This window comes from Amphiura filiformis, chromosome 13 (assembly GCF_039555335.1).
Source record: "Amphiura filiformis chromosome 13, Afil_fr2py, whole genome shotgun sequence".
NCBI classification, from domain to species: domain Eukaryota; kingdom Metazoa; phylum Echinodermata; class Ophiuroidea; order Amphilepidida; family Amphiuridae; genus Amphiura; species Amphiura filiformis.
Window position 1 is genome coordinate 52985930 of NC_092640.1, and position 25665 is coordinate 53011594.

The 25665-nt window shown below is 35.5% G+C and overlaps 1 protein-coding gene across 1 annotated transcript; it reads right to left on the bottom strand.

The window, feature by feature from the left end:
• Positions 1-24612, bottom strand: LOC140168510 (uncharacterized). Its single transcript, XM_072191913.1, has 5 exons — positions 24530-24612; positions 9417-10437; positions 8524-8832; positions 8202-8303; positions 1-2064 (listed from the first exon to the last, which is right to left on the bottom strand). Exons 2-5 carry the CDS (start codon positions 10408-10410, stop codon positions 1877-1879), a joined length of 1593 nt encoding a protein of 530 aa, XP_072048014.1. The 5' UTR covers positions 10411-10437; positions 24530-24612; the 3' UTR covers positions 1-1876.
• Positions 24613-25665: the final 1053 nt, after the last annotated feature.

Sequence of the window (25665 nt, forward strand, 5' to 3'; positions counted from 1 at the left end):
TTTTCCAATGTTGGGAGACTGTAATGTAGAAATGATGACGATTTTGTCCAAATCAACATTGCAATAGGGGAGCGGGGAAGGATGTTGGCCAATTAACGCTCAGGTGTGGCAACATTTTTCGCCAAGGTTGTAGCTATACTACCTCCATGATTGGATTAAGTAAATAACTAAATCCTGTTATCTACCCAGCAATGTTTGCTTATCATAATAATTGTAACAAACTGTAGACAGAAAAGGCAAACAGGCAGAAATTTAGAGTTTTAAATTAGAGAGTTGAGAGGAAGTTGTAAGAGTTAAATTGTTATGGATATGATTGGTGTAAGAACGAAAAAGTTGAATGTCGGAACAAAGTCATCCGAGGTGAATTAAGTAATGTCAATCACAAATTGTTACAGGTCATTTGAGGTGGACTAAGTTTATATTTGGATTGTCAGAACACCTTCCCCAATCAGACACATTTCTCTTGTTTGGCTTGACTTTGCAAAGAGCGTCTAATTTCGGTCTTGCTAGATTTACTTCATAACTGTTTTGCTTAAAAGTATGCCCAGCTTAGAAATAAAACCACAATTTGCTTGGATTTGATTTTATTATTGTTTTCTGATATGTTCGGGATAAAATGTTGTGCGTATATTCTTTGTTTAAAATACAAAATTAATGGACTTCTTTCTATGCTAATATTACATTATTGTTTTAAAGAGAAAAAAAAGTATCCAAACAGTTGGGCGCCCATTCCTTTTTTAAAGGAATTTTTATCTAAGTATAGAAAGACTATGTACAAAAATTGCCATCAACTAATGTTCCTTACTATTTCAGTTTGATAAAACTTACGTATTTCAGTTAGATAAACTATAATCACAACACGCCTAAGATTATACGTCTAACCTTAAACATCCAAGATTCAATCTTGGACGTCCAAGATTAGGCGTGTAATCTGGGCGTATTTTATTGCTAGTGGCTTTCCATAGTGCATGGAGGTCAAATTTGTTTCAGAAATTTAAAATTCTAATTGACACTGGTTGCTAAACCTTTTTTTCTGAGTATAGAAATACATGTACAAAAATTGCCATCAACTTAGGCCTATGTTCCTTTATACAATTTAAGTTTTATAAAAAATAATATTGATGTGATCACAGCATATTGCCGAATAGAATATAAATATAAACCGTCTGTATTGGTTTATTCTGTCAACAGAGGGCGATGTTACCGATTTTTTAACAATAAAAAGCCGTTTTTGTCTTGATCACATATCGCGAATCGCATAAAACACTTGTTATAGTAAACTGATATTAGGCATATTATAATCATGATATGTATGAATAAATTCACGATATTTTCCTCTTTTAACCAATTACGTTACAATCTATATATCCAAACTAATTGCTAAACCAATCACCTTCATGGTATATATTAATTTGCTCTTCTGTTTCACAATTTGCCCATTTAATATTTATAAACCATTATATTTATCCGAAGCTTTATAGGCTATGGGGTCTTGGATTTTGCTTGTGTATACCATCGAGCTTGTACATATTCCTAAGCATACGGTACACCCATGTGTGAGTTACGGCTTTTACCAATTGGACAAGGCCTTATATAGCGGCTCCATACATTCGATGTATGTAAGCATGTACGGGACTATTATAGTAATTGCGTAAGTGACCCTCGCAAAGAGTATTCAAAAAGTCTCGTATAAAACATGGTAAAGAAACGTATCAAAAAGTAAGATTTCTTTGACTTTTATCATTTTTGGGTCTCACGGAGGCATCACTTTCGCTTTTCTTTTTTGACCCTGTAAATGGTTCCTTTCATAACCTCTTGTATGGACATGATGGAAGCGTAAACAAAATCCAAGACCACTCTTTAATATCGTATCACTCTACACAGCTCTTCCTTTGTTACCCAATTCACGCAACAAATCTCTCATGTCTGTGTCCAGGACATTGTCATCATAAGCTCTGATATATTTCTTGCCAGCGATAAGGAACCCCAACCAGCCATCTGGTTTGTAGTCTTCAATCTTCACTGGAATGATTGGCTTTTGTTGTTCCCGGGCGTAGATAGCCTCTGATGGAATTGTATTAAAAAGGAGTAATAGTAATGAGAATGAAGATTTCAACAACATTTTATCAAATTTTTGTTTATTTCATTTTTTTTTTAAATACGTGTGAATCGTTTTAATTTCGTGCCATAAAATTTGTACATATCGTGAATTTCAAAAATCATTCTTCGTATTCAGAATGCAATTTGGTGGTTCTGATGTGCTCTGTCCCGCAAAAATACTACACCAGGCACAAAAAGAAACTCGTCAGTTATATTCATCCTTGCTGTTCAATAACTTGATCATTTTGGATTATTCTGAAATATACATTTTGTTAATTGGACTTTTCTTTCTCATTTGACACCCTGTTCGTGAACATTGAGCAAGAATTGACCAAGATATGCGCCTCCAAACTCTCAAACCCCAAAATGAAAAGTTGCAATTTTAACGATTCAATTGTGCCTGTTACACTGTGTGCTTTATTGATTGGCCCGTGGTGCTTGTGTGCAATTAATACAACGATGCGTTCCCATTGAAAATCGTTGAAAATGCAACTTTTGATTTTGGGTGTTTGAGGATTTGGAGGCGCATATCTTGGTCAATTCTTGTTCGTTTTTCACGAACAGGGTGTCAAATGAGAAAGAAAAGTTCAATTAACAAAATGTATATTTCAGAATAATCCAAAATGATCAGGTTGTTGAACAGCAAGGATGAATATAACTGACGGGTTTCTTTTTGTGCACGAAGGTAGGTGACCGAGCCCATAAGGACTCTGGTATGAACGTTTGCACAGTATTTTTGTGGGACATGAGAGCTATCGAAATGTATTCTGAATACGAAGAATGTCCTTCTGATATCAAATAATTTTGATTTTTTTTTAATTCGCGATATAGACCTAATACAAATTTTATGGCAAATTATTAAAAATTAATATTTGTGTTATTTTTCATATTTAACCGTCCTCGAAGTTAAATTGATAAATATAATAATAATATTAATATGTACTTAAAGTATATGTAGCTGGGAGTAAAAGCCGATGATCATTTGAAAATTTTGACCTTCCGTATTGAAGATCTAGATTGTTTCCCCCAAAACACCTAAGAAATTGAGGTCTTTTTGTTTGTGGCGCCCTCTACGGAGGGGCCACATATAGGCATGTACTTTGTGAAAAGCTTCTAATTTCACTCTTGCTAGATTTACTCCTAATTGTTTTGCTAAAATTATGCCCAGCTCAGAAATAAAACCACAATATGCTAGGATTTTATTTTATTATTGTTTTCTGATATGCACGGGATAAAATGATGTGTGTATATTCTTTGTTTAAAATACAAAATTAATGGACTTATAAAAACACCAAATGACCCGTGACCTTTGTATGGTTTAAACCAGTTTACCGCCTCTTAGAACCCGATAGACGGTGACATTTGACCATTCTAATTATGTATGTTTTGAACATGTTTGCACATGAACTAGTTGTTTACAGTGTGAAGAATCTACAACATGCTCATCTATCAGGGCACAGTTCTTTAACCCCAATACATTTGTGCATTCATTGAATGACCTTCTACAATGTGAGTACAAAACTCATACTTTGCAAATTAAGGTCAAATTTTGCACTATGATTGTTTAATTAAGGTTATTGATATTATAGTGATTGCACACAGTGCACCTAATCCTTAAACCAACACCAATTAATTATAGTTGACCAACACAACCACTGACCAAACATGAAATCACTAATGGTTTATGTGCTTGAATACAGCTCAGTATCTTTGTGGTGACTATCTCTGATAAAAAACAAAACATTAATTAACGAAAATCAATCCTGGTCAGCAGAGAAAGGAATAAATTTGGAAGACATGACTGTGTTGAAGGTCAGAAGTTTATTTGCAAAAATAATATTTATTGTAATATGCCTAACTGCTGGGAAGGGTTCCTAGCAATGTAAAGTGAAAGAAACCCCAATGGCTATTTTGTCTGTTTAAAATAGAGTTCTATGGCCGACTTAAAGTCATAATTATGACGTAATTTTGTTATTTATTAATTAATTTTTAGCAGAATTAATAACATAAAAATGGGCTGTGCCCGTTTCATGAAGAATAACGATCGATCTTACCCTTGATTTAACAGGCCTGTCAATTTCTTGGTATTGTTTGATATGAAAGGAGGGTATGATTGTTTTGTATTAGTTTAAGTATTTCCTAGCCTCTCTTAGCCACATGGTTGGCTACAAAAGACACAGAGTAGCCTATACCTTATAAACTGGCATGAGTGCGCCGACCCCAAGTTTTCAACATTTCAGGATTGTTTCTGGACGGAGGTCGGGTGAAAAACGAAATTACGTTTACATGACTTTGTCGAAATTCGTCGTGTGACAAGAATGAGTGTATAGATGACTAGGGGAAGCTTACTTATTTGTGTCTTCTAGTTATCCATCATATACCCTAGGCCCTGATAACAAAATTCAACAATATTCAATATCCAAAGCAATATCCTCACTACAACGGCCCCCAAAACAGAACTCCCACCCACATAATCGCAAATTGACACGAAAGCTTCATTCCATGAAGCATTTCTCTCGTATTTGATCATCTTCTACTCTTCCCTAAAAAATCATTATAATACCAAATCTAATCACCATGGAATTCACCATATCCCGTCCAGCTCACATTGGGCGCCACATTCCTTTTTTAAAGGAATTTTTATTATGAAAAAAAATGTGTATCTTTAACATGTTTAATACGAAATGTCAATATTTTCAAATGATCGTCGGCTTTTCCTCCCTGCTTCATACACTTTTTAAAGTACATATCATTAGATTTATCAATTTAACTTCGAGGACGGTTAAATATGAAAAATAACACAAATATCAATTTTTAATAATTTGCCATAAAATTATATCGCAAATTATTTGATATCAGAAGGACATTCCTCGTATTCAGAAGATAATTCGACATGTGTCATGTGCAAAAAATACTGTGCAAACGCTGTTACTTAACTAACATATAACATAATTTATAATGCGCCTTTTCCTGTGGCTACAAAGCGCAACAAGCATATTAAAAAGAACAGCAAACATGATTATAAACAACATTATGGAAAAAGATATGTCTTGAGCATAGTTTTGAATGATTCAAGAGTAGCAGCATTTCTGATATGAACCGGTAAGGTGTTCCACAAACGTGGAGCTGCCACTGAAAAAGCTCTATCCCCAGCACCCTTCTTAGAACGAGGCACAAGGAAGGAAATACTATCTGCCGAGCGGGTCTTCATTGCGCTCTGGGATGATCTTTTCACAGTGAGGCAGTTAGTTAAGTACTGGGGAGAGAGCTCATTCAGAGATTTAAACACATAAAGCAGCGTCTTGTATACAATCCTCTCACTGACAGGGAGCCAATGAAGTTGGTTCAAGAGAGGGGTAACATGCTCAAATTTTGGTTTGAGACATATTAAACGTGCACACTTATTTTGCAACTTCTGCAAACGATTTAGATCTTTCTTTGATATACCATTAAGTAACACATTGCAATAATCAAGACGTGATATAATGACAGCTCTAACAGTATTATGGCAAGTATCATAATCAATGTATGGGCGAATTCTGTATATGTTTCTTATCAGCCAGTTGACAGACTTACATAATTGAGTTACATGATCAGACATACACATGTGATGATCGAAAACAACCCCAAGGTTCCGAACAGACATAGACGGAAATATCTCAACACCATCCAGAAGAAGAGTGATGTTTTCCAATCTCTTCTGATGATGCAGAGAAGAAGCGATGAAAAACTCCGTCTTGTCTTGGTTCAACCTGAGTTTGTTCTCAATCATCCAATGCTGAATGTCGGCAACACACTTAGAAAGTTTAAAAAGGGCACATTGGACATCACCAGGAATGCTGGGATCAGGGGTGAGATATATCTGAATATCATCAGCATAAATGTGATATTTTACATCATGATACCGTAATATTCTACCAACAACATGGGTATAGTAAACAAAACCCAAAGGTCCTGTAACTGAACCTTGTGGAAGGCCATATTCCATGTAAAGGTCTTCTGAATATGCACCAGGAACAAAAACTTGACATGATCTACTTTCAAGATAAGAACTATACCAACAATGGGCAGAGCCAGTTACACCAAAATCATCTTGAAGCCTTTGCAGCATAATCCTATGGTCAACCAGTATCAAATGCTGCTGATAGATCAAGCATCAGCAGCATAACAGCTTTTTGGTCATCAAGGGCGCGCAAGAAGTCATTATGGACGCAGGCTAAAGCAGATTCAGTACTATGCTGACTCCTGTAGGCTGACTGCAAAGGCTCAGATAGACTATGGGCATTGGTGTGTTCAATTAATTGAGAGGAAGCACACTTTTCCAACACCTTCGAAGTAAATTGTAAATTTGCCACTGGGCGATAGTTACTAAGCACATTACGATTGAGAATGGACTTTTTTAGAACAGGAGTAACAATGGCTTTATGGAGATTATCCGGGAACACACCAGAGAGCAAAGATGCATTTACAATTCTACATAAAATAGGAAGCAAGACATCTATGTGTTGCTGAACCAACCAGGTAGGCATAGGGTCAAGTGCACAGGACTTATTTGGACACTTCTTAATGATCTTAAGTAACTCTTCATCAGTAACACTCTTAAATTCAGGGAACAAACATGTAACTGGGTCTGACTTCATACATGACTTGCAGCTTGTATTACAGTTGGACACCAAGCCATCCACCTCGTTACGTATGTTTGTTACCTTCTGAACAAAATATTTGCCAAATTCATTAGCAAGATCTTCTGGACAGTCAGTATCAGGGAGAGCTTTATTGGTGTTATTAAGAAGCTCATTTGCGGTCTTAAACATGTCCTTGACACTACAGTTATTGAGTTTGTCTGAATAATGAACAGTTTTTGCTGCGCGTATTGCATCGTTAACAACCTGTTTTGATACAAGATATTCTTCGCGGTTAGCATCAGATCTTGATTTTCGCCATTTTCTCTCACTGCGACGACGCTCTCTACGGGCATTATCTACAGACTCATCATACCAGGCAGGACGATGTCTAATCCTCCTTGATTTTGTGGAGGGATGGGCATGACAGTCAAGGACTTCAGAACATGCCTTGTTGTAATCAGCAAGCAAAGCATTAACATTGTCATATTCTTGATTGGCGATATGACACATCTTTGAATTAAGATCATCAGAAAAATCATCATGATCAATAAGCTTATAATTACGCACAGTGTATGTCACTGTTTCAGCCGATGGTTTGCAGTTTTGGAATAATTTGAGACATTTTTGTGTTTACGTGTAAAACCAATGACGACGTCAAAATTCAGCCAATCTTGGCCGCCCCCCCCCCCCTGGATATAGGGGTATATATGCTAGTTTTACCCCCTCTGTACCCAAGCTTTGTAGGGATATCAGAACATATGTCAAGTTGTTGTAAAGTTCTGTAGGTAGACTGGGAAACACGACCATTAACACTAGTTCTATCAGGTTGGAATCCAAATAATTCTTCACGGGTATCGGGTATAGCTATAAGATGTATTGGGGGCCATTATAGACCCAGTCATGCCAAGTAAAGGTGCTATAAACAAGGCATACACAGCAAGTCCAGCCATGGGTGTTCAAGTGAAGTTTAATCAATTCAAGTGTAAAAAGATCAATACTAGTCAATCACTCTACCTGTAGGCCTACTGCAGTAAATATCAGTAATGTTGAATACTATAATATTCAGATCTGAAATTTCTGTAATCATAAATCATCCAAGAACAGCTCCAAATGATATCATATATTGTAGCTCAGAATGATCACCACATTTCAATCAAAAGAATGATGTACTTTTCAATGTGCATCACACAGTAAAAACTGGTGAAAACAGACAGATGTTAAGAGCCCTGTAACAGTGCAGCCTCAGGCGCAACAAGCTCTAGTACCAGAGCCCTTAATAAATTGAAATCAGTGTTCAACTATGAATGTGTCATCGACATAACGTAGACATAACGCTTTCCAAGCATTTTCAATTATCCTGATCATGTTCTCGTTCGGTGGTACTTCCGAAACCCCAATGAGATCACAATCATCTCACAACTGAATTCTTCATGTTTGTAGGACAACAATAATAATAATGTGACATTTTGTACATACCTCCCTGACAGTTGACGCTTGACTTATAGGACCTGGAAAAACAGACGAGAACTGCAGCCGCCTTCTCCACGGCATTAGCCATTGACACAAGAAGGTTACCCTCTGTTAAGTGACAAAAGGAAAAAAGTATGTAATTGAATAGTTGGTTATGTACGGCGAGGCAACGAAGACTAAATACAGGAGAAATTCCGTTTTTATTCAGACAATATGCTCTCTATAATAGGCGTACTATGGCGTTCAGAGCTTTTTTTATTGCTTTTCCTATGCAGAAAGTTAGATCATGACTGATTTGGACGAGGATGGGGGGCATCCTTATACGCACCCATCTTGTCTACGTCCATCCAGACGTGATAACCCTTTGCCTGGAGCATATCTTTGACTTTCTTCGCCCTCTCCTGATGCTCCCATTGGTAGCTTATCATAACATGAGGTGCATCCATGGTTTCTTGATATGATGGAGGAGGGTCACGAGGACGCACCGATGACGACGATGGGGATGCAGATGCTGTCGGTTCTGTCTGTTGTTCCACTGGAGGCTCCTCATGAATGTCAACGAGTCCCAGTTGGTGCAGAAGACCTTGGCATGCGTCACGAAGTTTGGGACTTCCTTCCGATCGCATTTTCTTCAATTCTATAAAATTGTTAAAAATAGCATCGATTCTAACAATAATAATCCTTCTCCTCTTCCTTCTCCTTCTTCTTCTCCTCCTCATCCCCCTTCTCCTCCTCCTCCACCTCCTCCTCCTCCTAATCATCATCATCATCATCATCATCATCATCATCATCATCATCATCATCATCATCATCATCATCATCATCTCCTTCTTCATCTTCTTCATCTTCTTCTTCATATTATCAGTATCATCATCGTCGTCACTTAATAATATCAAAATATATAATCTGAAGGGCATTGAGCGGAAATAGCATCTTAGTTATTATACATCTATAGGCCTAGATTATTCAATATATTTGCGCACAATTAATATAAAACTGGACAGAGCTGACTTTATGAGTCCCTCATTTGATTATCACGTCTTTAAAATAACGGATATTCAAAATTTGGGTGAACAAATTGGAGTATTTGTAACAAAAACAAATTTAGGTCAATAGGTTATATAGAAGCTAAACGTGTCATCATTAATCCGTTCGTTCAATGGCTTTAATATATTATTTGATTTTCGATATTTAAAAAGTATTATCTTCTTGTAAACTCACCTTCCAATGCTTGAGTATCCGTGAAGGTCAAATGAGTAAGAATCGCATTTAGGTTGTCCTCCAGGAAAGATAGCTTCCACAGCGCTTCAACTACTGCTCCTTTTTCAGCATCTGTATACTCAGGTCTCAATATCACGGTTAGGATTGGTACACCCCCATGCTGTACTATGGCATCCTTGTTGGCATCATTGCTTGCAAGATCATTTATACAGCGCGCTTGTGTCAGAAGGACAGTACCAAAGTCCTTCTCGTGTTCATCATCTATTTTGATTACAAACAGGTACTTTCTATCATCAGACCGAGCTGATTTTTGGACAATATCCAGCAGCGTCGCTATGCATTTTCTCGATGCTGCCAATCGTTCACTTTCTCTTTCATTCACAATATAGGCTAGTACTTGCAGACTGTAAATTGTAGTCATATCATTATCCCCATCAGTAAATTTCATCAGGACGTCGACAGCATTTGTAGTTCGGTAAATAGGAATGACGTTTGGTATCAGGCGTAGATTGGCCAAGTCATATAAAGTACTAATTATGAGGATCCGTTGTTTTGGATCTTTTGTATTTGGATCGTAGGAATCTAATTCTTTCACAAGGTACCGTATTATACCACTCTTGCAAAGCTCGACTCTTACTTGTTGTTTTAGTTCTGACGGGAAGCGAGACGTGGCAGATAAGGTTGATGTAATATAATACCTAAATTCATGCGTAATCTTTCCTGTAGATTTTACAATATTTACCATCAGTTGTGCCAAACCTTGCTCTTGTTCTAGCATGAAGCCAACCATCCTACTGCAAATCTTCTTGCCGTTTTCATTCTTGCCAAGAAAGATAAACATTCTTGCTATAAAGGTGATCGCATCTAGCGCTTCCTGTGTAAGATATTCATCACATGATTTCAGATACTCCAGGCAGGACCCAGTTTTAAGTTTTACTTCTTCAAATAATTCTTCCAACTCCTCCTCTGTCATCGGCTTCGATTTCTCCGTCATCTTGACAACAGTGGCAACCACACGTAGCTGCAATGTTTAAAAACACGTACACTTATCATGCTTATCCCAGGTACTTTTCATTAAAATGAATATTATTTGCAGCACTATGGAGATTATAGAAACATGAGGTAGGTGAATGATGCAACTAAAACATGCAAAAAGTTCCATAATATGGAACTTTTTGCATGTTTTAGTTGCATCATTATTGTTTTTCTAAAATACTTTTTGTATTAAAAACACACGACTTCTGTATTAAAAAGACATTGTTTACATTGAATAATATTATTTTGTTAAAGATTTTATATATTGGGTGATATGTGATCAGTGGCGCGGCGAAAATCGACCTATATAGGACATTTTTCCGACTCCCCAAAACCCCCTAACATTGAACTAAATCATCAAAATAATGAATCTCCCCAAAAATATTGCATCATGGTAGCCTATAAAGATGCATTTTTTGTTTGTTAAAGAATATTGAATATACATGTTCATACATTTCCACAGCAAATATGAAGTTCATACTTTATTTATTTTCAAATTTATAGCTGTTTTAATATTATATTGACATTTTTGGTTAAAAATCACAACAACTGCATCTTTCAACTCAAATATCTCAAAACACGTAACTTTTCAGAAATGACAGCTGGGTAAAGTAAAAAGATCTGAGTGTGTATAGGCCCTACATCTCAACACCACAAGAAGCTTTGTCCAAAAATGTTGCGCGAAAATCTTAAATTACCTTCGTGGGAAATGACTTGAACCAAACATTGATACCATATTAACCATTGAACAAATACCTATTGTAAACAATGTCATATTGTCATGATTGTATATTCATGTAAATGTATATTGGATTATCATTGTCAGCGGCGTAGATTTCTTTTTGACATGGGGGATCATTGGGAAAATTTCTTGAAATATAGTGAATCCAGCATCTTTTGGCAACAGACTAAGTTAATGGTACAAATGCGCGTAAAGCGCGCGAAAAATTTTGCCATATTGAAGCTAAACTGATGAAATTTGGTACAAAAGTGGAATAAATTCGCACAAAGATTTGCACTTTTGAGGCTAAAATGGCAAATGTGGGTTAAGTTGGTCAGAAACACTCATACAGGCGTCAACATTGGGGGGGGGGGCGGGATGATTGTATGGACCATCGATATGCATCCCCCTGACAAAATATTGGGAGTTTGGTATCCGATTGGGCTACAAGTCAGCAAGTTATAAACATACATGTAATAGTCTAGATGTAGGCATATTATAAATCTTGTTTCTTCTGCAATATAATGATTTTTAAACCAATATGATTTTTATAACTTGCTGACTTGTAGCCCAATCGGACACCAAACTCCCGTATTACGCAGACGTAACATTAATTACCGCTGAAGCATAAAATGTGACCCGTTCCCACAATTTGGAACATGTCGGCAGACACAGTTTTGAGATATAGGCCTATATAACACATAGATAGTGAAGGAGCTTCACTCTCTATGAGCTTCTATGATAACACATATCATATAGAATCTTGTCACATTTCCAGCGATCGGGGACTTTGACATTATTCCAACCGGAGCTAACCGGGGATGGGATTAGTATTGATGAACCCGGTTTCAGAAAAGTGCGTGAGTGAAAAAAAAAATATATCTCAAAATTCCGTCATTTTAGTCCCCAGTAAATTCAAGTATTATAAAAATTTGAATTCATACAATTTTTGGTAGTTGTATGCAATTCTATTTGTTTTTAAGCAATGTTGCCAAATGCCAATTTTATGCGAACCTTTGCAAACTACCTATGACATGGGATCTCATAAGTTCAAGCAAGCATTATTGAAAGTGCTATCTATTATTTCATAATCATTCAAGAATCAAAATACCAAATTTATTTGTTTAATAAGGTTATTTCTAAAAATTAAAAATAATGTGTTCTCAAATTCGTAATATTAGTGGAAAGATATTTAGTTTGAAAACATAATAAAATTGAAAGTAGAAATATTTTGCTTTAGCCTGCATACTCGGCAAAGTTAATGGTCCGGCTGTTTGTTTAAATAAGAGAAAGCAACTTGTTGATCCAAACAATATCTCTTGGCAAATAGACCGTATTTTTAGATATTACATCATTCAATTTAATTTTACAGGCCTATCACATGACCACGAAAGACAAAATGAATTCTGATGTTACTCAGTTATGGTTATACCACATATCCTGGATACCGTCACAATACAGTTAGTCAGAACGAAAATAATATTATACGCATTTTCAATTTCAAAATTCTCTTTTAATGGATAATAAAGCTGAATTGGTAAAAATGTGTTGCCTTGTCCCCGGTCCTTATCCTTACCCAGCTTGATGCAAAACCGTTTCCAACTTATCTTCAAATAGATTTGAACCAGTTAATTCTAAACTCTCTACTATCTATTTAGTTGAATTGAAATTATTAAACCACACTAAATCATCATTTTATTTTTGTAATAGGGAGGAAACAATATTTGCTACATATTTTAATTGTTTTGTTTTTTCATTCAGGGTCAAAGATGTCTCAAGTTTTACTTTATATTTGACTGAATAAGCATAGTCGAGAATTTTTAATCATTTTTAGTATTGGTGCCAATTTCGGTGGCCATTTTAGGTGCTATCACAGAAGGACACTGATGGCTGGGATGCTTTTTCCCTTTATCTTATCTCAGAAGTATATTATGCCCTAAATCAAATCAAAAAGTTACAGATTGGTTCAGAAAAATCCCGTTATATGATAACTTATAGTCTTTTTTTCAGTATTTGGCGGCCTTTTTGGGCGCCATTTTGAAAATATACTGACTGTTGGGAATTCTTTTTCTTTATATCAACTTGAGTTTACGCTGGGCTCTTTAATTAAGCTAAAAAGGTTAATTTGATTCAGAAATAGTATTCATATATGGTCATTTATTGTGATTACCTGCATTTGGCGGCCATTTTGGGCGCCATTTTGAAAATACACTGACTTTTGGGACGTTTTATCCTTCATATCAACTTGAGTTTATGCTGGGCTCTTTAATTAAGCTAAAAAGGTTAGTTTGATTCAGAAATAGTATTCATATATGGACATTTATGGTGATTACCTGCATTTAGGGGCCATTTTGGACGCCGTCTTGGAAAAACCCACTTGGGGCCAGTTTATATTTTTGGGAACATCCTGATTATGTTTGGGGGTCATCTCAGGAACCTAAAAAAGTTGGTTTGGTTTAGTCCTGTGGGGGATGCACAGGACGTGCCTCTGGCTCCCCGAGTAGTTGGGTCATTTGAAGTGGATCAATGGTGCGTTTGGAAGAAGCAGGCATTTCAAAAACACCAAAAACGGATGAAGAACAATCATTTTGATACAGCCTGTATTACATCTAATCAAAACTTGTTTCTTGAAGCACTGGGTCTTTTAATTCATAAATAAGATGACCCTAGCAAACGCAACAATGTTTTAAAACGTGTTATAAACGTGTTTTAATAATAATAGAATGAAGGAAAAAAGGAAGGAAAAAAGGAAGGAAAAAAGGAAGGAAAGAAAGAAGGAAAGAAGAAAGGAAAAAAGAACGCAAATACAAAACTATGAAAGGAGGAGAGAAAGATAACCATTAAGAAAGAAAGAAAGAAAGAAAGAAAGAAAGAAAGAAAGAAAGAAAAAAAGAAGGAAGGAAGGAAGGAAGGAGAGAAAAAAGAAGGAAAGAAATAAGAAACGAAGGAAGGAAGAAAGGAAGGAAAGAAAGAAAGGATATAAGGAATGAAAGAAGGAATGAAATAATGAAGGAATGAAGGGAAAAAGGAAGTAAGCAAAGGAGGAAGAAAGAACAGGAGGAAGGAAGGAAAGAAGGAAGGAAGCAAATGAGGAAGAAAGGAAAGAAGAAAGGAAGGAAAGAAGGAGGAAGGAATTAAGAGAGAAAGGGAAGAAGGAAGGAAGAAAAGAAAGAAAGGAAAGAAGGACGCAAATACAAAACTATTTTGTAAACAGTGGACTACATGGTGTCCCAGAAAAAATTACCAAGTGAATAAAATTGAACATAAGTCGAGAAATAAACATCAAATTCAAAAATATTAAAATGTAGCTGATAGCCTATTTTATTGTGCATCACATACGAATAATTTGTTTGATTCAGTTGACTGTTTGCGAAGAAATTAACGATTATATAATGCGCGCATCACTGCACTTCATTCCAAGTTTGATCTACAGGCGCTTTTTTCATACTCGCTCACCCCTTTCTAAAGTTTGTGTATCTCATCACATTATCTGTTCTATACACTTCTAGTGCCCGTTTCTATTCATCGTTATGTATTCTTCTCCCGTGCATTATTTTTGCGAACTACCCTTCATAGCCCAAATTATATAAACCTGCACGCTAAACAATGCATTATCTAAAACCCGCACGCTAAACAATAGATTCTAGATAATACGTGCACACTCAAATACTAGAAATACTACTTTCACATAACTATATAGTAGAGTTAGGTGGCGCTTTCGACACAGAGGTCACATAACTATATAACTGTCTGTTCGATATATATACCATCAAAAAAGTACGAATATACATTCTGTGGTGTTAAAATGGTATAGTTACAAACGGTGTTCTATTTTGCAAATATCATTGTCATAAATTATGATTAATGACCTCAAATAAATCAAACATCAAATGAGAATAATCGAGCTTCTATTAATTAAAAAGGGCCAAAAACAGGTGGATCATAATTATACAAGATGACACCATTGCAAAATATTCAGCATTTTACAAATGAAATACATGTAGGCCTATATCTAAAATAACATGGCCGGGCCCGGGAAACACACACTAGCGCATAATATTATGATCATGATTTATAATACTGAACAAATTGTAAAATCCCAATGTCGTGTGTTTTAATATAAGTAGATTTTAAAGTTCAAATTATAGAGCTATAAAGTCCAGTTGATATTAATATGTTTTTTTCTCATCTCAATTCACCGTAGTACTAGTCGGACATCTAAATCGATCGTTTCCAGATGAACTGGTTCAGTGCTCTCTGTGTTCGGTTCGAAACCACGATCACATCATAAAGTCAATTGGTTACAAACCATGCGTGAATAAGTTACTAAAGTATGACGTATGGCGCAATCGATACCATTGATAGCTAACTTATACAGGGATTGATTTTCTTTACCAGTTAAATGCTACCTAGCTGGTCAATGACCTGACGGTGTTTTTAAAATGTAAGATATATTCCCTAATATTAAAACTAATATAATGAATGCAGCAATTAATATTGCCTATTGTTTTAACAAACACCCTAAGTGTATGACGGATAATGTATTCGTGCAAATGCATTCGTCAAGATAATTGCACTTGCCATGGAGTTATTGCATTTAGCTCTTGAGCCTATCGGCTCTCGAGCTAAATGCAATAACTCCACGGCGCGTGCGATTATCTTGACGAATGCATTGCACTCAGTTCATTATCCTTATCATAATCCAACGGTGTTATGTTACTGTTATTCATGCTTTCACTGAAGATGAATAACTGTGTGTCTGAGAAAACCTTGATTTCTGCAATTGGAAGCTTTCCAACTTTAACTCTTTAGGTCATGCAAATTTATTATATTTTAACTTTCGAAAGAACATTTGAACCAATGATCAAGTGCTTACAGCTTTACGTGTGATTTTTGATACCAACATCAATGTTGAAGTTTAAAATTTCTTGGAAATATTCCAAAAACATTAATGTACGTGAGAAATTTTTTAAGCCAGCTGGAATTCTTTCTGCAATAATTCTGTATGCAACATTTACGAGGGGTATCCAAAAGTTTTTGACATCACCCAGAAGCGAAGGAGCTATATCGATGAAATTTTGTCAGTGTAATTACTGGTCCTTCTCTACATTATGGTCCAAAAATGGTCTCATAAGTATGTTTACTTTTTTTACAGGTGGCGCTAGATGGGCAGTAGGCGCATAACCTGTAAAATGGTGAAAATTGAGGCACGCAGCGTGATTAAGTTCCTGCATTTGAAGGGTTAGGCCTACAATGCTCAGAAAATCTATGATGAAATGAAAGCTATCCGCTACGGTGATGATTGCTCATCATATGGCACTGTTGCTTTTTGTAAAAGGAATTTCCAAACTGGCCACATGTCCCTCACAGATGAGCCAAGAAGTGGACGTCCATCACTTTCGGATGATGCGGCCACAGTGAAGAAATTCAAGAAAGTGGAGGATCTTATCATGAAAAGGTTATGCGCCTACTGCCCATAGTACGGTGTACCATCTCCGCCAATTTCCTTTTTAATTCCCCTTTTTTTTAATTTCCCTTTTTTTTAATTCCCTTTTTTTTTTAATTTCCCTTTTTTTAATTTCCTCTTTTTTTAATTTCCCTTTTTTTATTTCCTTTTTTTTAATTTCCCTTTTTTTTAATTTCCACTTTTTTTTTAATTTCCCTTTTTTTTTTAATTTCCACTTTTTTTTTAATTTCCCTTTTTTTAATTTCCCTTTTTTAATTTCCCTTTTTTTTTTAATTCCCCTTTTTTCTCACAAAGCAGAATCTTGGCCGAGGCACATACTGGTAGTTGTCCGATATTTTGCTCGCTTCCTACTGCGTATGCTGGTCTTTACGCACTGTAGTCTTTACGTGTGAAGCTTCCTGGGCTATATCAGTGGTGTATTACACCACTGATATAGCCCAGGTAGGTAGTGGCACGTCCCTGTATAGCCTGTGTGCTAGGGCCGTAGACTTATGTCAAGTCACGGGAAAACCATAAGAATACTAGTATATAACTCGCAGTGGTTTTATCCCGGTCCGTGAGGGGGGGTGTAATTTTCCCAAGGCGTGCCAAAAAATTGCTTGCTTCCCTTCTGGGCCTGCCAAAAAATCTTCGCCCCCCTGCTTTGCACATGACAAATGTTTTAAAATATTAGAACGTTTTCGTACTATTTAATAGAGCTATTTTATGACTATTATGTGACTATTTTTGCATTTTTCTCACAAACTAATAACACACTGGTAAGGAACTGCATTGGCTTCCTGTCGTCCAATGAATTGTTGTTATAACTTATGTTGATTGTATATAAATGTAATAATGATATTGCTCATGATTTATCTGAACTTCTTTCAAATTATGTTCCCACTCGTACTCTTCGATCTGGAAACATGCAACTTCTTCAAGAAACAAAATAACAGCACGTGAGTCATTTGAAATTACAGCTCCACGTCTATGGAATGAACTGCCTATATATTTTAGAACTGCTAAAAATGTAACTATGTTTAAAAAGATGTTAAAACTCATCTTATGTCGGGGTTTGCTCAGGAAATTTGAAAATGCCACCAAATAGTGAAAAACTGTATAAAATGTCTAACTTTTGTGTTGATTTGCAAAATAAAACAAAGAAAAGTGATTATTTAGCAGTAATCAACCATTAAACAATAGCATTAATTTTAGGCCTACGATGCAAGGCTGCCCATAGGCCTAGTGCTTTATAGTGGACACGGAAAATCACGGAATAACACGGATTTTAAATTTTGTAACACCATGAACACGGAGAAATCGTGGCTTTAGCTATATGCCGAATAATTATATATTAGCTACTTATACAGTGGAAGGGTCTAAATATTTAATATATTATTAATAATTATTATTGTAATGTAATCTAATTCAAATTAGGCCTTCTTTAATATAAGCCTCGTGATCACTCTATATCTATTGGATTCGGATTGTTTTACTAGGTTTGGATTTAATTTTTGTCTTCACTATAGGCCAAGATCCCGGGGCCAAGATATAAAAAATAGAAAGCTATGCGAGCGCTATCCATGTTCAATTGGATAGCTGTGTTCCATTGGCGTACGCAGGGGGGGTGTTACGGGTGTGAAACACCCCCTTGGATCTGTCTAAAAAATAAAATGGGGGAAAAGAAAAGAGAGAGAGAGAGGGGAGAGGAGAAAGGAGGGAGAGGGAGGGAGAGGGGGGAGGGGGAGATGAGCAAGGCATAGGGGACATATTATTATCACAATAATATCATAGGCCTATGCCTTAAAAACCACCACACAAATGATCTCACCCCTATACCCGGTATTGACCGGCAACATATGTGTGTTAATTGTTGATAGGCCTACATGTCAACACCAGACACCCCCTCCCCACATCATCACACCCCTGGCAACATACGTAGGTAAAGATTTTAATTGTTAATTGACATGGATATAAATGTTTACACAAACACCCACCCCATCTCATCACACCCCACAACCTTACCCCAGCAACGTACTTGAATGTTTTAATTGTCAACCTCATCATCACGCTTTAAAAAAAAATGCATCTCTTACACTGCATTGCGCCATGTTATCAGCTGAAACCGTCAAAACATGGCGCAAGTACGCAAGCATAATGTACTTTTACTCTGTAATCCAAATCTAATCGCTTTTCAAAAGAATATGTTAAAATAAAGCATAATTAGACAGTATTTTGCATTGTAATAGTGTAAAAATTATGCACCAAATGGTGCAAAATTTCTGAGGAGGGAAAACTTGTTCACGAAAGGCACAAGTTTTCGGCTTTTTGAAACTAAAATGTTACACATGTTGCCAAAATGGTCCACAAAATCGCTTCAATTAGGTCTTCATTTTGCAAAAGTTTCTTACTTCCGAAGGGGGCATATCCCCCCTCAGACACCCCCATACATAATGGATAAACAAGTTGCCATTTTCGCTTCTGCTTTCGACATTTACCAATTTGTGTTTAACACTTAATTTATAGGCCTTCAATTAACATGATTAAAGGAAAAACTTGTTCACGAAAGGCTTCATGGACCGTCATTTCACAAATTTTCGGCTTTTTCAGACCTAAATTTTACACACTGATAGTGCCAAAATGGTCCACCAAATCACTTCAATTAGGTCTTCATTTTGCAAAAGTTTCTTGCTTCTGAGGGGGCACATCCCCTCAGACACCCTCTGCAGCCGCGCAAGCCTCGACGCGATGTCCGCTCCGCGCCATTTTTAAATTGTTTTTTTTTTCATCACACCCCCCTTGAAAAATTCCTGCGTAGGCCTACGCTACTGCTGTGTTCAAAGATAAAGTACGGTCGAAGCCTTGACTAAAGCTAATGCTCCCCGCGGTATACTAATTTGAATCCACTAGCTGCAACATTATACGCACATCAAAAAAAATATCGGGGAAATTAAAAAAAAAAAATTAAAAAAAAAAGGGGAAATTATTTCGCAAAAAAAATGCATATTCATCAAAAATTAAACTTTGTCCGATCGGGCCCAAATTTGGTGGGTGGCATCCTTGATACAAGGGGAATATAATGCGCGAAATAAAATCGAGGTCAACCAAGGTCAAAGGTCATTACGGAGGGGTCAAATTTCAAACTTTGTCCGATCGGGCTCAAATTTGGTGGGTGGAATCCTTGATACGAGGGGAATATATTCCCGAAATAAAATTGAGGTCAAGCGAGGTCAAAGGTCATTATGGAGGGGTCAAATTTCAAACTTTGTCCGATCGGGCTCAAACTTGGTGGGTGGAATCCTTGATATGAGGGGAACACGTAAAACTTAAAATCGAGGTCATCCGAGGTCAAAGGTCATCCAGGAGCTACATTTTAAACTTAATCCCTAAGCTTCCCTGGGTGGGCGCTTTATATATTGGGGCATGGGCGCTTATTGGAATGAATACGGTTGTTATCAATTAATTTATTAAATGAAAACGATTAAATAAAGAAATAAATATAAATAAAAAAAATCATTAATTGATCAATAAATTAATAAATAAAAGAATTCATTGATTGATAAATAAACACATAAATAAGCGAATAATCAATTACCGGTAATTGTTAAATAAATACATAAACAAACAAATAAATCAAGGCAGAGAATTTTATTTCAATTTTATAATTATATACGCCAAAATATTTTCTGAATTTAGTCAAAATTAACACTCTATTGATGGTAAAAATTTTATGAAAATTTTACGTAGGTCCTAGACTATGCCATAGTCGATTTTTGATAAATAAAACATGTTATTAATCATGATGAAAGCATTCAGTTGAACTCGAAATTATACTGATATTTATTACATCAAAATACTAGTATAAAATGGTTATGAAAAAGTTTATATAATTATAATAGTGACAGTAAAGGTAAAGTAAAGTATACGTAGGCTTATATTATTGAATGCAACATCATGTCATTATATAAGCACTTCAATAACTGGAAGAAACTTTGGGGGACCTACGTGTAATTATCCTATAAATTGCGAAAATCCAGACCGTGTATGCACGAAAAATGGCAGGTTCTATTTAATGTAAACCACATGTATATACCCGGTATCCCGGGCCCGGTTTATAGGAGTATTATAGCACGTGCAGCCGGTGCAGCCATACGGCCTAGCGAGTTCAAATCGATAATGCATGTATAATAATTGCCCATTTATCATGTCGGATTTCTCAACAATTGAGCGCTATTAATACACATTAATGTTTTTAACAAATAAAATTCCAAAATATGGTACATTTTCTCCCGCATTTTCTGCCTTTGCTTGTCACGTGGTAGGCATATGTTGAAGTTGCGACCATATGTTCAAATAATTTTCGAAACAACAATATGACAAGTGGCCGACTGGTCTAAGGCGCTAGGCCCACAGAGTATCCAAAGCCCTGCGCCGTGAGTTCGAACCCCGCCTCTGCCAAACTTTATTTTACTTGGGGAAATTAAAAAAAAGGTGAAATTCAAACAAAAAAAAGGTGAAATTCAAAAAAAAAAAAAAAAGGGAAATTCAAAAAAAAAAAAAAAAGGAAATTCAAAAAAAAAGGAAATTCAAAAAAAAAAAGGAAATTCAAAAAAAAGGGAAATTCAAAAAAAAAAAGGGAAATTCAAAAAAAAAAAGGAAATTCAAAAAAAAGGAAATTCAAAAAAAAGAGGGAAATTCAAAAAAAAAAAGGAAATTCAAAAAAAAGGAAATTCAAAAAAAAAAAGAGGGAATTAAAAAAAAGTGAAATAAAAAAAAAAAGGAAATTAAAAAAAAAGGAAATTAAAAAAAAGGGAAATTAAAAGGAATTGGCGGAGATGGTACACCGTACCATAGCGCCACCTGTAAAAAAAGTAAACATACTTATGAGACCATTTTTGGACCATAATGTACATAAGGACTAGTAATTACACTGACAATAAAAATTCCTTTAAAAGGAATAGGGCGGGCAAATGAAAAATTGTCAAGAGAAATGAAAGAATGAGTAAGTCAAGTTCACAATTAAAAACAGGAAAATATGACACAACGTCGATGGGGAATAACACAAAACGTATAAACAAAGTTAAAAGAGTTTTTAACTTTATACGTTTATACGTTTGTTATTCCCCATTGGAGGTTGTGTCATATTTTCCTTGATTTTAATCTTATCTATTGCTTATCCTTTGTTCTCTGCTGGTCAGTTGGAACAGATTTTCCCTGTTTTTATATTAACCCTTCACATCATAACAGAAGACGTTTTATGTTAACATTTTATATAAAACATTGTTATCAAACTTTTGTAGATAATAGTTATTTAAAACATTTTCGTAATCATACCTAGAGTTGTTTTTTTTATCATCAGATAGAAAGACTTCTGCTCATCTTCTCTGGTGAGACAACAGGGCTGGGGTATCTTTCCATATCAAAGTTTAAAAATCTGTCATATCAATTTCCTCAATATGTTGTTTTGATACAACTTATGAGGGAAAAGTTTGATTTTACAATATTTCGATATTATTTTTTAACTTTGTAACTTTATTATGATTAACATAACTGTATTTCAAAGCGTCAAACTATATCATTATTTTGTCCCAACAAAAATAATCCAGGGAATAAAATATTCATTCATATATTCAGCCATTTCTATTGGTGCATCTGCATTCTAATAATTTGTCTATAATACCTTATACAAACGTCAGCAAGCACTATTTGTCACAAGATTTGAAAAGTAAATAGCCTATTTACACACTGAACACAATGCACATACAAGCTGTATTTAAGTACATATATATGACCTTCACGATGCTATTAATTTAGCCCAAAGATTAGGAAAACTAGCAAAACTGGTGAACTGGTACTGTTCAAATAAAAACATCTGCAAATCTTGCTGCAATTTCCAAATAGTATTTCTATTTACTAAAATAATTATTTTTGTTATTTCTTTTAATACAAACACATTACTGCCTATGATGACTTTATCGTATTACTTACATATCAAAATCAAGTAATAATTACAAAACTCGCCGTAAACTATCACCTCTGTGGGTGTTTGGGATATAACCGGCACGAACATTTTCTCAACACTGCGGCATGTGAGAAAGTAGGTCAATAGTCAGAGAATACAGGGCGGGTGCGGCACGCCGCACCCGCCCAAAAATAGTCTCATAAGTATGTTTACTTTCTTTACAGGTGGCGCTATGGGCAGTAGGCGCATAACCTTTTCATGATAAGATCCTCCACTTTCTTGAATTTCTTCACTGTGGCCGCATCATCCGAAAGTGATGGACGTCCACTTCTTGGCTCATCTGTGAGGGACATGTGGCCAGTTTGGAAATTCCTTTTACAAAAAGCAACAGTGCCATATGATGAGCAATCATCACCGTAGCGGATAGCTTTCATTTCATCATAGATTTTCTGAGCATTGTAGGCCTAACCCTTCAAATGCAGGAACTTAATCACGCTGCGTGCCTCAATTTTCACCATTTTACAGGTTATGCGCCTATTGCCCATCTAGCGCCACCTGTAAAAAAAGTAAACATACTTATGAAACCATTTTTGGACCATAATGTAGAGAAGGACCAGTAATTGCACTGACAAAATTTCATCGATATAGCTCCTTCCCTTCTTGGTGATGTCAAAAACTTTTGGATACCCCCTCGTATATCAACATTAACGAAACAGATATTTGGAAGTACCGAGCATTATCTTACATGCAAACTTTCAATTTCAATAACGTGCAGGTTTTCAAATGAGAATTAAATGTTTTGCAAGAAGAAGCAGATTGTTTAAAAAGATCAAAAACGAATTTCACCGAACAGAATTTGAAGCCCATAGACAGTTAAGGGATCTGGAATGAGCGTTTTGGGCGTTTCGACAGTATTTTTTTGTGGGACATGAGAGCACATCAGGCATATCGAATTGCATTCTGAATACGAAGAATGTCTTTCTGATATCAAATAGTTTTCATTTTTTGAAATTCAAGGTATAATACAAATTTTATGACAAATTATTAAAATTTGATATTTTTCACATTTTGATATATAACAGTCCTCGAAGTAAATTTTCTAAATCTAATGATATATTCTTATTAAAGTGTATGTAGCTGGGAGGAAAAGCCGACGATCAATTGAAAATTTGACCTTACATATTGAAGATATGGATTTTTTTCCCAAAAAGATCTAATTTTTTTGGTGTTTTGGGAAAAAATCCATATCTTCGATACGAAAGGTCAAAATGTTCAATTGATCGTCGGCTTTTCATCCCACCTACATGTATAAGAATATATCATTAGATTTAGAAAATTTACTTCGAGGACTGTTAAATATCAAAAATATCAATTTTTAATCATTTGCCATAAAATGCGTATTACATTGCGAATGTCAAAAAATCAAAATTATTTGATATCAGAAGGACTTTCTTCGTATTCAGAATGCAATTCGATATGTCTGATGTGCTCTAATGTCCCATAATAAATACTGTCCAAACGTTCATACCCCATCCCTTAACCACTAGTGCGCATTGTGTTGAATGATTTTTCTTTCAAACTTGGAATGAAGTGAATTGACGCATGCGTTATGTAATCGCTCATTTCTTCGTAATCATTCAACCGATTCCTCTAAATTTAGCGTATAAGGTGCAGAATAAGATGGGCTATACGCTGATTTTTAGATTTTTGGACTCTGATGTCTATTTCTGGACTTACGGTCAAATTTATTTGCCCGGTAATTTTTTTATGGGACACCCTGTATATACTCAATCTTGAGCACTCTTTCAGCAACAACAATAATGCGTGTCGGCTCAACAATAATTGCTTCGTAATTAATGCTACGTTATGCCAGGCCTCAAAAGTGAACAAACATGGATTTGCGTGATTATGTTTATGGCAAATAAGTCAATAATATAATAAATACTTACATTTCAATCAGAACTCGGACTTCGATGAGTATAATATTTCCTCTTCAAAATGGCGGCACCAAACAGGTCCTGTTGTGAATTCAGTATAGGAAAGTGTAGAGAAAATGACTCTAGAATGTAACACTTGAGTGGACATCGGGTATTCCAGAAAACAGACACGACCTTTGCACTTGAAACTTATTTTATTTTCATTTTCAGCATTCTTATCATTCTTTTGTGTAAAAAAACTATGACATTGCACTAATATTATAGAAGTAACAGGGATTATGTCGTTTATTATAGTTTAATAATAATAATAATAATTTATTCTTATATAGCGCATTACAAACAAATCTCAATGCGCTTTACAAAGCATACATAAAAGCATAAACACATGGCAACAATATTTAAATATACAGCATTAAGATACGAACTAACATTTTAAAATTAACAAAGAAAATAAGTTGATGTATATTGCACAGTTACGTCAGAGGCGAGCAAAGGGGGGACAGTAGCATGTGAAATATACAACAATAAACATGCAAAATTCAAAGCCAAAATAACACAAGATGCATATTTCACACAAGGAGCAAATCAAAAGAAGGCAGGCACACGCAGAATCAGCAAAAAATGGAAATGTGAAATAGGCACCAGTGCAAGAGGCAAGAAATTGGAAAAGCATACAATGCATATTGCACAGAAATGGAGTGCTTTAAAGCACAAAAGAACAAAACAACAAACGTGGAATACGCATCGTAGGCTTTGACAGAGGAAATTCACAAATTTAACCTATACAAAAAACAACAAAATCAACTGAATCATTAAAATTAATTACTTGCATGCAAAAACGTTTATTCTTAGATACATTAGGTTGTCCATCAATTATACGTTTTACGGTGGAATTACCAGGAAGATCCAATAAAATGAGTAAAGTAAGATATATCAGCTAGTTTATCAATATCCTGATCTACGGTATAATAGCCAGATAACTTATTATAGTCCATCAATTATTTGTTTTACGATGGAATTACCAGAATGTTCCAATAACATGATTATAAGAGTTAGATATATCAGCTAGTTCATCGATAACCTGATCTACGGTAGATATGCATGTAGGCATAGACTGGGCAGTTTATTTTAGTTTATTATTAGATACA